Source organism: Rhinatrema bivittatum, chromosome 16, assembly GCF_901001135.1.
Source record: "Rhinatrema bivittatum chromosome 16, aRhiBiv1.1, whole genome shotgun sequence".
Lineage (NCBI taxonomy): Eukaryota > Metazoa > Chordata > Amphibia > Gymnophiona > Rhinatrematidae > Rhinatrema > Rhinatrema bivittatum.
In genome coordinates this window covers 40,624,672-40,640,668 of record NC_042630.1, presented here as the reverse complement: position 1 = coordinate 40,640,668, position 15,997 = coordinate 40,624,672, and the positions used below count along the sequence as shown (strand labels likewise).

The window sequence follows — 15,997 nt, the reverse complement described above, 5'->3', positions numbered from 1 at the left end:
ACCTTAGGTCCTGTCTTTCTCTCCTTATCCCTTTTTTGCTTTTCTTCTTGACCCTCCTCCCCACCTTCTGCCCTCTAAAAATTTAAAAATATTGAGTATTTAAGCTTCTTAATCCACCTACGCATCTTCTAGGCACTTCCTCCCACAATTCTGTTGAGGATGCTAGCACTGGATGACCCATAATCCTGCCTGGGGCCTGCACTGTGACCTGGCCTCCCTTCCGAGTCTGACTCGCTAGAAGACGAGGTAGAACTACTGTGTCTCTGTACTGGATTGTTTGGCCCTCTGCTTTCTCTTCCCTTTGTCCTTTCTCATCCTCACACATGTTTGTTCCAACTCACCCAATTCTGCACCATGATAAAGAACTTCCGGTACTGCCGCTTCCTTGTGTCTCTGCGGCCAACTTCCTCCTTAAATTGCTGCCCTCCATAGACCCTGGCACATTGCATCTATCCTGAAAGGAGCCATTATAAAGCCAATCATTAAGAAAAAGAACCTTGACCCCCTAAAGCTGAGCAACTATAGACAAGTCTCCAACATATCCCTAATAGCCAAACTAATTGAAAAAACAGTTCAAAAACAACTATCAAACCACTTAGAAAGTAATAACATATTATATCCTGCACAACATGGTTTCCACAAACACTACAGTACATTATTACTAGCTTTATCAGACAATATCTTAAGAGGCTTTGATATAGGAACACATTACATTCTGATTCTATTGGATCTCTCGGCAGCATTTGACACTGTAAATCACAAAATACTAATCAATAGACTAAAAGAAATAGGACTCAATAACAAAACAATAAACTGGTTTGAATCATACTTAAGCAACAGATTTTTCCAAGTACAAATCAAAAACACACTATCAGACAAAGTTAAACTACAACCAGGAGTCCCATAAGGTTCAGCCCTATCCGCAACACTCTTTAATATTTATCTCCTCCCAGTATGTCACCTACTCGCTAGAATTGGAATAATACACTACATATACGCGGATGACATATAACTACTGTTACCCATCGTAAACACAATCGAAGAAACAATGAAACTGACTAATATGTATCTTGAAATAATCAAATAACTCCTAAACAAAATGGAACTGGTAATAAACATTGATAAAACTGAATTCTTACACCTAAAACGAAAAATTATACACCCTACACAACCTACAATCGCAATCAAAAATAATCAAACCGTAGAGTTAGCAATAAAAGTACGGAATCTAGGGGTAATAATTGACCCTGAGCTTAACATGAAACAACACATTTCACAGAAATTAAAAGAAGGTTACGCCAAACTAATAGTCCTTAGAAGACTGAAACCCCTGCTAACACTGACTAATTTTCACACAGTCCTACAGGCAATGATATTCGCGAGCACAGACCACTGTAACTCTCTGCTATTAGGGCTACCTCAAGTTACTATTAGATCACTCCAAAATTGCAAAATTCCGCTGCTAGAATTTTGACAGGCAAAAAGAAAAGAGACCACATCACAGGTACACTTTCTGAACTACACTGGCTTCCAATTGAACAAAGAATACAATGTAAAGCATTGTGTATAATTCATAAACTAATCCATGATGAAAAGGCCGACTGGCTTAACACAGCACTGCGCGTACTTGTACCACACAGAAACCTTAGATCTGCCAAAAAAGCTCTACTAACTATTCCTTCTGTTAAATCAGCACGCTTTACTCAGGTAAGGGAAAGAGCACTGTCGCTGGCTGGACCTGTTCTATGGAACTCCATGCCACTCGAAATAAGGCTGCAGAGAAATTTGAAACTATTTAAAACTAGTCTGAAAACCTGGCTTTTTAAACAAGCTTTTTATAAAGACAGAGAAGGAGGAAAACAGTTGAAAGATAATGACACACCAAGTAATCAGTTTTTTCCTCTAATATCTCCAATTGCATATTAACGCTAGATTTGAACCGCTTGACAGTTTTTCAACCGATATATAAGCCTTAATTAACACATAGACTTTTCTTATTAAAATATGTTACCGTACTATGTTGGAACATGAATAATTTGTAATCTATACCAATTATAGTTTGTTTGTTTTTTCTTATTGTGCCTTTCTGTAAACCGTTGTGATGGTGAATTAACTTAATGATGGTATAGAAGAGTTTTAAAATAAATAAAAATAAATAAATCCATTTCAACAGGCAGTGCAGGGGCCGACCCGTGGGTTGGGAAGGTAAGCATGTCACCAGAAATATTCAATGAAATCTCTGGAATGTCAAGGTCCTCTGAGCTGGGCATCTGGGAGGAGGGGGAGGGGGCATCCTCTGGATCACTCTCACCCGATGCGGAGAAGGGGGGGAATTGGGGGGGAGGGAACTGGCACACTTGCCTGCTGCTTTTCTTTTAAGGCATCCGGACGCCTCCCCAGAACCGCTTTTCTGCTTCCCGCACGCTGTTGGCCGGCACCTCCAGGCTGGGGCATCATCTCTTTTCCCTTTCTGTTCATCCCAGGCACTGCGTCTTCCGGAAGGGGGTATGTGCAGACTTCTCAATGCAACTGCGCTATGGGTACAGCCCTGCTGATTCTATAAAGCTGATTTATTTGTATTTATTTATTTATTTATTTATTTATTTATTTATTTATTATTATCTTTCCTTTCCTCTAACTAATGAAATGGAAACCTCACTAAGCAAAACCGCTGTGCAGCCCTCACCCTTCACGCTCTGGTCCATCTGGCAGGCAAGCACGGCCAGCGTCAGCTGTTGCCTGCCAAACCCACCAATAGCACCGCCGCGATTCAAATCGCTGGCGTCGCGCTATTGGCCCTGCTCCTTGCTCTGACTCCCTCTCCTCCCCTCCACCACCCCCCCTCGCGACTCTCACCGCCGCATGCCTTTCCTTTAGTTATTTTATTTATTATTTATTTATTTGTATTTTTTCTATACCGGCATTCACGGAGTTCGTATCATGTCGGTTTACATAAAACAAGGGGTGAGAAATACATTATAACGTAAATAACTAATAACATAAGAGTATACATTAAAAGGTAAAACAAGTGCATGGAAGAAAAAAGTTACAATAAAACGGGGTCGTTCTAACTGGGATTAGAGTTAGAGGAAAGATAAACAGTTTAACGAGAAGTAAAACATTGTAATGATTATTGCGCGCGGCAAGGGACAGGCCCGCGCCGCCGCATATATATAGCTGGATAATGTTAATCTTTTGAATATTGCCAGTTAGGTTTAAAATTATCTGGCTAAAAGTAGCTGAAAAATGTTATCCTTTTCTGGTTATATTCATGAGAATGAGGCCAGTTATGTGGCAATTACCATTAAAAAAAACTTGTAGCAAGGCCCTGGGAGCCACATTCCCAGGCCTCAAATCATTATAGATCAGTGTCCTGCCGGACTGAGTGCTAATCCCAAACCCTTCCAAGTATTTATAAAAACCATGAATATATGATGGGATGGTGCTGGGCTCTCTCTCCACGTCGCAGAGCAGTAAACACATGAATAAATATTCCCTTTTGAAGCATGTGAAGCTTTGCTGTCAGAGCAGCATTGGACATAATCAGGATCACTTTGTACCCGTAATCCTAGGGTAGAATGTGGTTCACCAAAGTACTGACAGAGTGGGGAGTTTAGACTTTTGATGGAGGTTGGGGGGAGGGGAAGGTGAGGAAAGGAGTTTGCCTTACTGAGAAGGGATAGAAGAATTAGGAGCCTGGTGCCAATACATCCTGCATTCATTTTTGTAAATACTTGGAGGGGTTTAGGGAATGGGGTGGAGCCAGTCCTGCAGGGCACTTCTTTTCATTGACTTTGGACCTGGGAGTCAGATCCCACGCTCCACATATTTTAAAGCTAATCATCATTTAACCAGCTCTATTCTTTAGCTCCTGGATAATTTCAGATCTGTTACCTGGCATAGTTAGAGTTAGCCAATAAACTTTTTTTTACTAACTAACTCCTACTATCAAAGTTTGATGGATAACTTATCTCCGCTCTCCGCCCACCGCCGCAGGAAGCCACAAGACAGGCCCTCCTCCCCCGAACCAAAGAACGACGCAGCCCCAGTCGCGCGAGGGACGTCAGAAGAACGCGACCGCGCCAAATTTAAAAACCCGGCACGACCGCAGACGCCCTCTTTGCCGCAGACCGCACGACTGAAAGCAGGTCCCCGGAACGGATAGGCACTGGGAGAGAGGCCCGCGCAGCCGGCGCTTGAGCCCATCGGGGTAAGGCCATTAACTCTCGCCCTACCTCAGTGGGCCCCCGCTCCGGCCACGGGGAAGTTCCAATCTTACCTCCTCCTGCTTCTTCTTCTTGAAATCGCGGCGATCCGCCCGACTCTCCGCTCTCCGCCCACCGCCGCAGGAAGCCACAAGACAGGCCCTCCTCCCCCGAACCAAAGAACGACGCAGCCCCAGTCGCGCGAGGGACGTCAGAAGAACGTGACCGCGCCAAATTTAAAAACCCGGCACGACCGCAGACGCCCTCTTTGCCGCAGACCACACGACTGAAAGCAGGTCCCCGGAACGGATAGGCGCTGGGAGAGAGGCCCGCGCAGCCGGCGCTTGAGCCCATTGGGGTAAGGCCATTAACTCTCGCCCTACCTCCGTGGGCCCCCGCTCCGGCCACGGGGAAGTTCCAATCTTACCTCCTCCTGCTTCTTCTTCTTGAAATCGCGGCGATCCGGCTGACTCTCCGCTCTCCGCCCACCGCCGCAGGAAGCCACAAGACAGGACCTCCTCCTACTATTCTCCTCAACCAATCACGGAGAAGCAAGCGAGGTTTTTAATCCCGGACATCCTAGGCGCCGCGCGCACAAAGGGGCCCGCCCCTTTGTGCGCCCCTTCGTGCAGCCCCTGAGAGCCCCGGAGCCTTCGACCACCAAAACGGAAACCGGCTGAACTCCTGCTAAAATCCACCAAGACCTCCAAGCGTACCAGAACCAGGGCAGACTACACACTCCAGGCCAGCCATCTAACGCTTGAACGCTCTCACTCTTAAACTTCAATCCAGAAAGACACACACAGAGGCAACAGCTACACCTGTGACACTCACGGACAACTCTCCAGGACCCCAGCAGCCATTCACCAACGCTAGACAAAGACAATCAAACAACACTTACGACTCCACACACCAACAACCCCCAGGACTCCAGCATCCACCCAGCATCCACTCCAGGACTCCAGCATCCACCCAGCATCCACTCCAGGACTTCAATCCAGAAAGACACACACAGAGGCAACAGCTACACCTGTGACACTCACGGACAACTCTCCAGGACCCCAGCAGCCATTCATCAACGCTAGACAAAGACAATCAAACAACACTTACGACTCCACACACCAACAACCCCCAGGACTCCAGCATCCACCCAGCATCCACTCCAGGACTCTAAAATGCATCCAACATTCTCAATCCCCATCATACATCACTATTTCTCACAGAAAACAAATCAAACCAGACAAGCAAACCATCGCAACCTAAAAACTCTCACACCTATCCTAATAACTCCGATAACCCAACTACTAGGCCTCTCACTATTCACACTATCGCTTTTCAATGCACAATCTATAACCAAAAAATCACTAATCCTCAACGACTACCTCACTGACGCCAAACCAGATATTTGCGCAATAACTGAAACATGGCTGAAACCCTCAGATACTGCAATTTTAAACCAACTACCGACGCTAACCTACGATATCTTCTCCCTACCTAGACTGAAAAAGAGGGGAGGAGGAATCCTACTTGCAACTAAAAAAGACCTCAAATTCTCACAACATCCGATACACTCCGACACTAAACTTGAAATTGGCTTCTTCACATCTCACCAACTCCAAATCCTTCTCATATATGCCCCCCCGGGTCTCTTAGAATCTGACGTCTCACCCATCATCGAAATAACCACAACCCTCCTCAACCTCGACACCCCAGCAATAATATTAGGAGATTTCAATCTACACATGGATAACCCTGCTCTCTCACCTAGCTGCCAAACTCTTCTACTAGCATTCTCAGCAATGGGCTTTTCCCAAATAGTCAAAAACCCGACACATAAAGCAGGTCATACGCTGGACTTGATCTTTATCAACAAAGGCATAAAATCGTCTTCCCCACCAAAAAATATGAAGGTACCCTGGTCGGATCACTCCCTGATTTCTACCTCATTCGCACTGGAAAAACCTACTGCTCCTCATTCACCTACTCCCTCCTTCATTTACAGGAAACCTTGTCACCCTGACGACCTCACCAATCAGCTGACCAAACACCTTCCCGCTATTGTTCTCACCGATCCCAATACTGCCTTACGATCTTGGAATTCCATCACAGAATCCATAGCCAACAAGCTCTGCCCTCTAACTACAAAAAAATCCCACCCAGACGCCTCCAAAAAACAACCATGGTTCAATGACGATCTCAGAAGGCTAAAACAAAAATTAAGACAAAAGGAATCTAACTGGCGGAAAAGTCCTACTGCTAGCACACTCTCAGCCTACAAACGCACGCTACAACAATACAAGGCCTGCACCTCCAAATCAAAAAGAGACTTTTTTGCCTCCAAAATCCACAACTTAGTCTTTGACGCGAAAGCTCTATTCTCCTATGTTTCCTCCCTAACCCAAGTACCCTCACCAGAATGCCCTAGTAACCAAGCTCAAGCTAAAGCAGATGAACTCGCTCTCTTCTTTCAAAACAAAATCACAAATCTTCTTACTCAACTTCCCTCCAATATCATCCCCCTAACTCCAGCCCTATTGCCTCACATCAAAAACATTCATCTTGAAATGTTTGAACCCACTTCGTCTTCCGAAATCCAAACCATCCTTAGAAGAATGAAACCATCTTCACACCCAGCAGACCATATTCCCTCAAAACTTCTCCTCTCAATACCAGACACCATCTCTAAAACATTAGCGGATATCATCAACTGCTCGCTTTCCCAAGGTTCCTTCCCAGAAGATCTCAAACAAGCCTCACTCAAACCTCTTTTAAAAAAACCCAACCTGGACCTAAAAGACCCCAACAACTACCGTCCAATAGCTAATCTCCCCATCATAGCCAAGATTATGGAAAGGCTTGTGAACTCCCAACTATCGGATTTCATCGAAGACAACAAAATTCTATCCGCCTCACAACATGGATTCCGCAAAAATCGGGGCACAGAATCCCTACTTACCTCCCTAACAGATCTACTTATCTTAGGCATAGACAAAGGTCAATCCTTTCTATTGATCCTTCTGGACCTCTCAGCAGCTTTCGATACCGTAAACCACGCTATCCTCATCAAACAGCTAGCTGCGATAGGAATCTCTGGTTTAGCGCTCTCCTGGTTCAAATCATTTCTAACCAACAGAGGCTACAAGGTAAAAATCCAGAATAAAGAATCATCATGCCACGACTCGACCATCGGAGTCCCACAAGGTTCCTCCTTATCCCCTACACTCTTTAATATTTACCTCCTACCACTATGTCAACTCCTCATCAACCTCAATTTAATACACTTTCTCTATGCAGATGACATCCAGATCCTGATCCCCATCAAAGAATCATACTCAAAAACCCTTGAATACTGGGAATCCTGTCACCTAGAAATCAAAAGCCTCCTCAACAGCCTAAATCTGGTACTAAACTCCACCAAAACTGAAGTATTACTCATAACTCCTGATAACAATCTCACAACCTCTCTGCCAACCAACCTACAAACCACTCATGTGAGAGATCTAGGTGTGCTAATCGACAATAAACTGAACTTCAAAGCCCACATCAATAAAACCACCAAAGACTGTTTCTATAAACTGCAAGTTTTAAAAAGGATAAGACCACTCTTCCACGCCAAAGACTTCAGAACCATCCTCCAAGCCCTCATTTTCTCGAAATTGGACTACTGCTGCTCCACTTTACTTGGCCTCCCCTCCTCATACACAAAACCACTCCAAATGGTCCAAAACGCAGCAGCCCGTCTACTGACAAACATTAAGAAAAGAGACCATATCTCCCCAGTGCTACAAGACCTCCACTGGTTACCAATTCATTTCAGAATCATTTATAAATCCATCACCTTGATATACAAAATCATTCACCAACATACCACAATCGATCTACAAATTCCTCCCCACGTACACAAATCCACAAGACCGACCAGGGAAGCCTACAGAGGATGCCTCATTGTTCCACCCACGAAAACCACTAATCACAGCACCTTAAGAGACCGAGCCCTTTCCACTGCAGGACCACCGTTATGGAACTCCATCCCTCCAGAACTCAGAAACGAACCATGTCTCCTAACCTTTAGGAAAAGACTCAAGACATGGCTCTTCAGGCAAGCCTTCCCGAACTCTACCTAATATGCACCACAAATAAATTCTCTACCCAGAGACTGTATATATGAGACGCCATATTTATATTGTACTTTTGTATATAATTAACCTCCTCTATCTCTTTCTATTTCTTACATTCCCAGTTCATTAGCCCTTGCTAATTGTAACTGCTTCTCTTCATCACGTTATTTATGTTTGGCTGTATTATTCGCACCCCTGTTTTCTGTAAACCGACATGATGTGAACGAGTTCATGAATGCCGGTATAAAAAAAACCTTAAATAAATAAATAAATAAATAAATAAATCTCTCTTGAACATGCATGTTGGCGCTCACATGTTATAAAATATGATATCCACATGCGCGCCGGATTTTAAAGTCCATGCACATGTGCGGGTGACTGGGCTCTTCCGTGCACGGGGGGGGATTTTCTAAATTATACATAGTGACGTGACTGACATTTTTCCCAGTTCCCTCCCAGTCCGCACCAATTAGGAGTAAACTGGAAGGAAACTTCCCTACCCCCTACCTAACCTTTCTCTCCTTTCTCCTCTTGTCCCTGACCCCTAACCCCTATCTATCTACCCCAAATCTTTTTATTTCAATACTTACTGCTCCTCTGGGCCCGTTATAAAATGCCATAGAGGGCTAGATTTTAAAAACTACGCGCAAGCATAGATTTGTGCACGCAACCCGGCGCGCACAAAGCTACACCCGATTTTATAACATGTGCGCGCAGTCGCGCGCATGATATAAAATCCAGGGTTGGCGCGCACAAGGGGGTGCACAATTGTGCAACCTGCGCGCACCAAACTGTACAGCCTTCCTCCGTTCCCTCCAAGGCCGCTCCGAAATCGGAATGGCCTCGGAGGGAGCTTTCCTTCTACCCCCCCCCCACCTTCCCCTCCCTTCCCCTTCCTAACCCGCCCCCCAGCCCTACCTAAAACCCCCCCTTACCTTTAATTTTTAAGTTGCGCCTGCCTCCGAGCAGGCATAGGTTGTGCGCGATGGTGACAGCCGGCCCGCGATCCTGGGCACAGTGACAATTGGCCAATGTGCCTGGAGGCTCTGGCCCCACCCCCCAGCCCACCCACTCCCTGCCCATTTTTTCAAGCACAGGGACATACGCTCATCGCCGAGCCTATGTAGAATAGACTTGGCATGCGCAGGAGGCTTTTAAAAGGGTTACGCATGTATATTACATGCGTAACCCTTTTAAAATCTGCCCCAGAGCGCGCAGGAACCAGCCATGTGCATAATCTCCAGATTTTACACACATGCAGGTTTTAAACTCGGGCTGTTCATTTTTAGCTGGATAATGACTTATCCATCTAACAGTGAACTGAATAAATACCAGTCATTTTGAAAACTCAGCTAAATGCCTTTGATTTTCGGCTTCATGTAGTTTAATTGTATTAATCACATAAAAGTAACGCACGCTATACGGAATCGATAGCTATAGCCGGTACGCTATACGCAGCCTACCTCCGTTCCCTCCGAGGCCGCTCCGAAATCGGAGCGGCCTCGGAGGGAACTTTCTTTTGCCCTCCCCTCACCTTCCCCTCCCTTCCCCTACCTAACCCACCCGCCCGGCCCTGTCTAAACCCCCCCTTACCTTTGTCGGGGGATTTATGCCTCCCGGTGGGAGACGTAAATCCCCGCGCGCCAGCGGGCCGCTAGCTCGCCGGGACGCGACCTGGGGGCGGGTCCAGAGGGCGCGGCCACGCCCCGGACCGCCCCGGGCCGTAACCACGCCCACGGGCCCGCCCCCGAAATGCTCCCGACATGCCCCGAAAACGCCTCGCGCCCGCCCCCCCGACACGCCCCCCTCTGAAAACTCCGGGACTTACGCGAGTCCCGGGGCTCTGCGCGCGCCGGTAGGCCTATGTAAAATAGGCGCACCGGCGCGCAGGGCCCTGCTCGCCTAAATCCGCCCGGATTTAGGCGGATTTAGGCGAGCAGGGCTCTTAAAATCCGCCCCTTAGTTTTTGGGTGCTTACAAGGTTCTTATGGCCTGGATAGGCCACTGTTGGAAACAGGATGCTGGGCTTGATGGACCCTTGGTCTGACCCAGTATGGCATATTCTTATGTTCTTATATATTTATTTTCTGTTGTAAATTGATTTTTTCAAATGTCCATTTGCAAATGCAGTATATAAGTTAATGAATCAAATCAAACCCTGAATGACATATTTGTTTAGGAAACATTTGATTCATGGTAACAAAAATCAATTAATATATGTTTTTAATGTCTGTAAGTTACACACTTTTCTGTTCTCTGCAGATCAGTTATGGAGCCCTGGATCCCATCCTCAATGACCGGGTTCAGTTCCCTTCCTTATATCGGACCGTCCCTGATGACAGATCTCAGTATGAAGCCATAATTCAATTACTGAAGCACTTTGGTTGGACCTGGGTTGGTATTCTGGCATCGGAGGATGACAGTAATGTGAGAGCCAGTGAGGAGCTGAGGAATGAGATTATCAGGAGTGGAGCTTGTGTTGCCTTTTTAGTAATTCTCACCATGTCAGACCTGAAAGGCTTTAACACTGCTACCAAAGTACTGACAAATACAACAGCAAATGTCATCATTGTATACAGCAGATATATTTATTTTCTGGAATTAATGAAAAAAGTACAAGATGCCCAACTGCCCAGGAAAGTTTGGATTTCTTCAGCTACATTAATAATTATCACTGACGATTGGTTTAAAAACTATCTGTATGCATTTAACGGTTCCTTGATGCTTTCTGTCCACAAAGGGGAGATTCCTGGATTAAGAGATTTCATTTATGGCATCACTCACTCAAAAATGTTGCACATGAATTTGCTCACGATGTTGTGGTTTGCAACTTTCCATTGTGCACCCGAAAACCTTCCTTATGACGAGTGGCCTGTTAAAGAAAGGAAGTGTACGGAGAGAGATGAACTGAGATTCCTTGACGCTTCAACCTTCGATCTGAATAACCTTAGATTTTCATACAGTATTTACATTGCTGTATATGCAGTGGCTTATGCTTTGCATCACGTGTACTCATCCGAAGTCCAGCAGGGTGGATTTGTAAATAAATCAAGTCTAATACAAAATTCTTTCTCAAGACAGGTAAGAAAATATTGTTTGGTTGGTTTATACTATTTTATTTTACTATTAAAAGCCATTTTTTTCTGACATATTAACATTTCTATCTGGTTTACATATGACCAATATTGATCTTATTGGATGGGAACTGGTTTGAATTATTAAATTGAAAGATCTCATTTTTAGCCTTTAATGCTTGCCAGCCTGTTGCCTCCTTTCCAGGGAGTTTCTTGTAACCTCATATCCCTCCTAGATGAACAGGAGACAGATCTCTGACCTAGCCTAAAAAAAAAACCAACTCCATTCCCCAGAATATTCTATCACCATGACAGGAATTAATAGCAGAAACTATGGAAGAGATAAGCCCAGGCCTAACCCAGGAGAAGCAATGCATTGTGGCAAAAGGCAGAGATTTCCAAAAGAATGAAAACAAGACATTGCTATCCTGTTACTAGTGATCTGGATTCTGTAACATTTCATTTAAAACAGCCATAATTCCTGAAGATTGAAAGGTTGCCAATGTGATGCAGATTTTTTAAAAAGGTCTCAAGGGATGATCAGGGAAACTGTAGACCAATGGTAGAAGTCATTCCTCCAAATAAAATCGCTCACCATATAGACAGACATGACTTAATATGGAAGAGTCAGCATGATTTTAGCAAGTGGAAATCCTGTCTTACCAATCTTTTAGAATTTTTGCAGAGGGTAAATAAACCTGTAGGTAAAGGTGAGCTGGTTGATATAGTGTATTTAGATATTTAGAAGAGATTTGACAAAGTTCCCTAGGAGAGACTCATTGGGAAATTGCAAAGTCATGGGTAAGAGGCAGTTTTCTGTTGCGCGATGGTAACTGGTTAGAAGGCTGGAAACAGAAAGCAGGACTAAATGGCTTGTTTTCTAAATGGAGAAAAGTCTATAGTGGAACACCAAAGGGATCTCAGTACTGGAAAGTATGCTGTTTAACATATTCATGAATGATCTGGAAAAGGGCTGAAGAATGAGACAGATGAGACAAAATTATTCAAATTTATTAAAACTGAGACAGATTGTGAGGAACTGCAAAAGGACCTTGTGAAACTAAGAGACTGGACAACTAAACAGCAGACAAAATTTGTGGGAAAAAATGCAAACTGATGCACATAGGGAAAAATAATCCCGACTACAGACACACGATGCTGGGTTCTATATTGGGAGCTACTTCCTAGGAAAAAAGGACTTTGGACAACTTGTGGACAATATGATGAAAGTTAGGAATGATCCAATAAACTGAATGTTAGGAATGATCCAGAAAGGAATATATAATGAAACAGAAAATATTATATTGCCTCTGTATTGATGAATGATGCAACCACACCTTGAGTACAGGTCACACCATCTCAAGAAACATTATTGAATTAGAAAAAGTAAAGGAGAGTGACAACAATTATAAAAGTGATGGAACACATCTCCTTTGATAAGAGGCTATGCCAACTAGGGTTCCAGCTTGGGTAAGAGACAACTAAGAAGGGATATGTAATTGTAAGAAGTTTCTAAAAATCATGACTGGGATGGAACAGGTAAACAAATCATAGAAAATACTTTTTTTTTTCATGCAGCTATCAAGCTGTGGAATCTGTTGCCAGAGGATGTGATGAAGGTAACTAGCACATCTTCGTTTAAAAGAGGCCTGGACATATTTCTGGAGGAAAAGTCCATAACACCGTATTAGCCAAATAGTCTAAAGAAAGCTATTGCTGTTCCTGGTAGTGAGTAACAGGATTCAGAACTTCTCCACAGGATCTTCCAGATTCTTTGACCTTGATTGGTCACTGTTGGAGACAAGATGCTGAGCTCAATGGATCTTAGTCTTACCCAGCATGGCAATTCTGATGATGTATGAAACAATGAAAAAAGTCTGCCCTTAGCCTCCTTTAGATTATTTCATCTATTAGCCATGACCATGTCTAGTTAATAAATATAACTTTATCTTCCATTTATATACTTTGACAGACTAATTATTTCTAATTCTACATCAACTTTAAGGTCATTTCTTTGCATCATGACCTTTGGTCAGTTTGAAGTTTAGTTTATTTTTCATCATGTGAATGCTTACAAATTGTGCTGCTGAATATACTCTGCTACCTAGCCAGATAAAGCCAAGCTGCTCAGCGGCTAAAAATGGATCCCAGCACTTTTAGTATATGGCCTCTAAATGTTGTTTCATTGTATTGTCTCCAGAATTCCTTAAACAGTAGCTTGTGGGCGTTAAAATTGGCATTACATTAGCAACCCTTCAGTCTGCATTACATTAGCAACCCTCCAGTCTTCAAGTACTATAGACAATTGTAATGATAGTTTACTATGTACCAAAAGCAGTTCTGCAATTTCATTTTTTAGTTCTTTCATCACTCTGGGATGCATACCATCTGTTCCTGGTGATCTGCTAATCATTAGTTTGTCAATTTGTCCTACTACATATGAGGTACCCAGCTTTCCCATACCTCTCACAGATGCCTTTGAAATGGTGCTGAATACCATCCATTCTGCTATGGAGAAGGTGATCTGGCTTCCATGCACTTCAGTACTCATCCTGGCCTGCTTACACTTCACCAGATGTCAGAGGTCCCAGTGCTTTTGGCTCAAGTTTTTCAAACTGCAGTTGTTATGGAACATCACATTAAACTGGCGATAAATCTTCTATATTCTCTCCTTTCTCTACCAGCCCACTTACCTGGACTCCTGCCCAGACAGAATGTTCTGGACGTTCATGACTTCACAGACCAGAAGGTTAAGCTTTCTCAGCAGCACTCCACTCCTTACGGATGTGGTGCAAGTAGAAAGATGGACACTGGGAGCAAGCTTTTTATATCTGCATGCATGCATAAATGGCATGTATTTGAATATATAAAAGTGTGGATTTTAGATGAGTAATTATTACAAAGATACATTTTTTAAATTGCATATATGCATGTTTGTTATTATTTGCATATATTTGTTTATTGTAAAACTGTTTTGCATCTGTAGTGCAGTGGTGTAAGCAAAACCTTTGACCATAGAAGTATGCAAAATAGATCTAAAAATTGGGATAGCAGAAGAATCCATCTCATCAAGGACATTCAAAGCTGGTTCAGTATTTATCCCTATAGCTTTCAATGGGGCTAAAACATGAACTGGCTTTGTCTGTCCAAGATGAGCTGGAGCCTGCAGAAATCCCACCTGCAAAAGTTATATCTTGGTTAGGAAAGGAAGCATTTGTGGATCTTGACCTCATTTTCAGAAGCCTAGAAAAAAATCTATTATGGATTTAGGGTTTTTATTCTTGAAAACTGCTTTATTCTCAAAAAGAATCAGAATCGTACATCAGCAATAATCTATTTCTTAGGAATTTTTATATTCCTTGCATATTACCATATAACACTTAGTGGGTTGTATTAAGTCCCAAGGCCACACAACCTTGTTTATATCTTCTCGGTCTGTTCCGGTTAACCATTTAGTCCCATGCTGACTCTTAACCCTTGGGGAGGGGGACTATTTTAATGGGGGAGGGGGGAAAGCTTTCACATATAGCCCAAGCAATGAAAGAAGGTCACCAGTGTGTGTGTGTGTGTGCCGTAGTTTTTGTGCTTCACATGAGATAAGAGGCTATAAGAACTGAGACAAGACCAGGTCTGGGTGTTACTGATTTTTAAAGTTAAATTAAAATGCATTTGTCCAAATTGATGAGTGTACATCTGATTGCAATTACAGGGGTTCTTTCTGTGTAGGTAGGTGTCCTTATTACAGACCTCTGGGTATAGCCCATGGTGATTTTAAATGTGCTTATTCTCCCAACAACTGTCCATGGAATCCTAATGAGAGGGTTCCCTTTTATTTTCTGCAATTTACATATTAATACAATAATTTATTGTACCAGAAACTGAGGTTGTCAGGGATAAGGAAAAAATTGTACATATAGTAAACAGTGTGAAAAGTAAGAAATAATAATATAATATATAATACTATAATAAATATAATAAAAGGAAAAGGAGGGAGACCAAGAAAGCAAAGGAGTGAAAATAAACAAAAGGAAAAAGGAGAAAACAATCACCACAATAGATCAATTCCAGCCAAATCTGCAGTGAGTATTTTAGGCATGTGAATCCAGAAAGGTTCTAAGTTGCGAAGGTTAAAAAAAAACCAACATAATTTACATTAAGATGCTTCACTAAACACCTAGAAGGATATTGCACTGTAAATTGGGTTCCCTTTGATAAAACCTCAGGTCTCATAGACAGAAATATTTTCCTACAGTCTTAAGTATTCCTAATAATATCAGGGTAAATCCATAATTTGTGACCACAGAACAAAAGTAACCTATTACGATGAAAATACCGAAACAAATTATTCGTGTCTAACATAAAGGCAAAAGATACAAGCAATATGGTTCTTTTGGTAATCTCAGTCTCATGTGATAATTCAAGAATATTAGTCAAATCAAGGGATGAATCTTGAGGCTGGTGTCTGCCAGAAACGTCCTCACTTTGTGGTAATGCCTTAGTTATAACAGGCATTGCAGCTGTAGGAATTTTCAGAACATTAGACAAAAAATTCTTGAAAAGTTCTGTCAGAGCAATTAATTTTGTATAAGGAAAATTTAAA

General features: G+C 43.0%; 1 protein-coding gene across 1 annotated transcript in view; it reads left to right on the top strand.

The window, feature by feature from the left end:
* Positions 1–15,997, top strand: part of LOC115077496 (vomeronasal type-2 receptor 26-like) — a 68,303-nt gene that overhangs the window by 18,617 nt on the left and 33,689 nt on the right. The window contains exon 3 of the mRNA XM_029579786.1: positions 10,586–11,404. Coding sequence (XP_029435646.1) covers positions 10,586–11,404 — 819 coding nt within the window. The remainder of the gene's footprint in view (positions 1–10,585; positions 11,405–15,997) is intronic.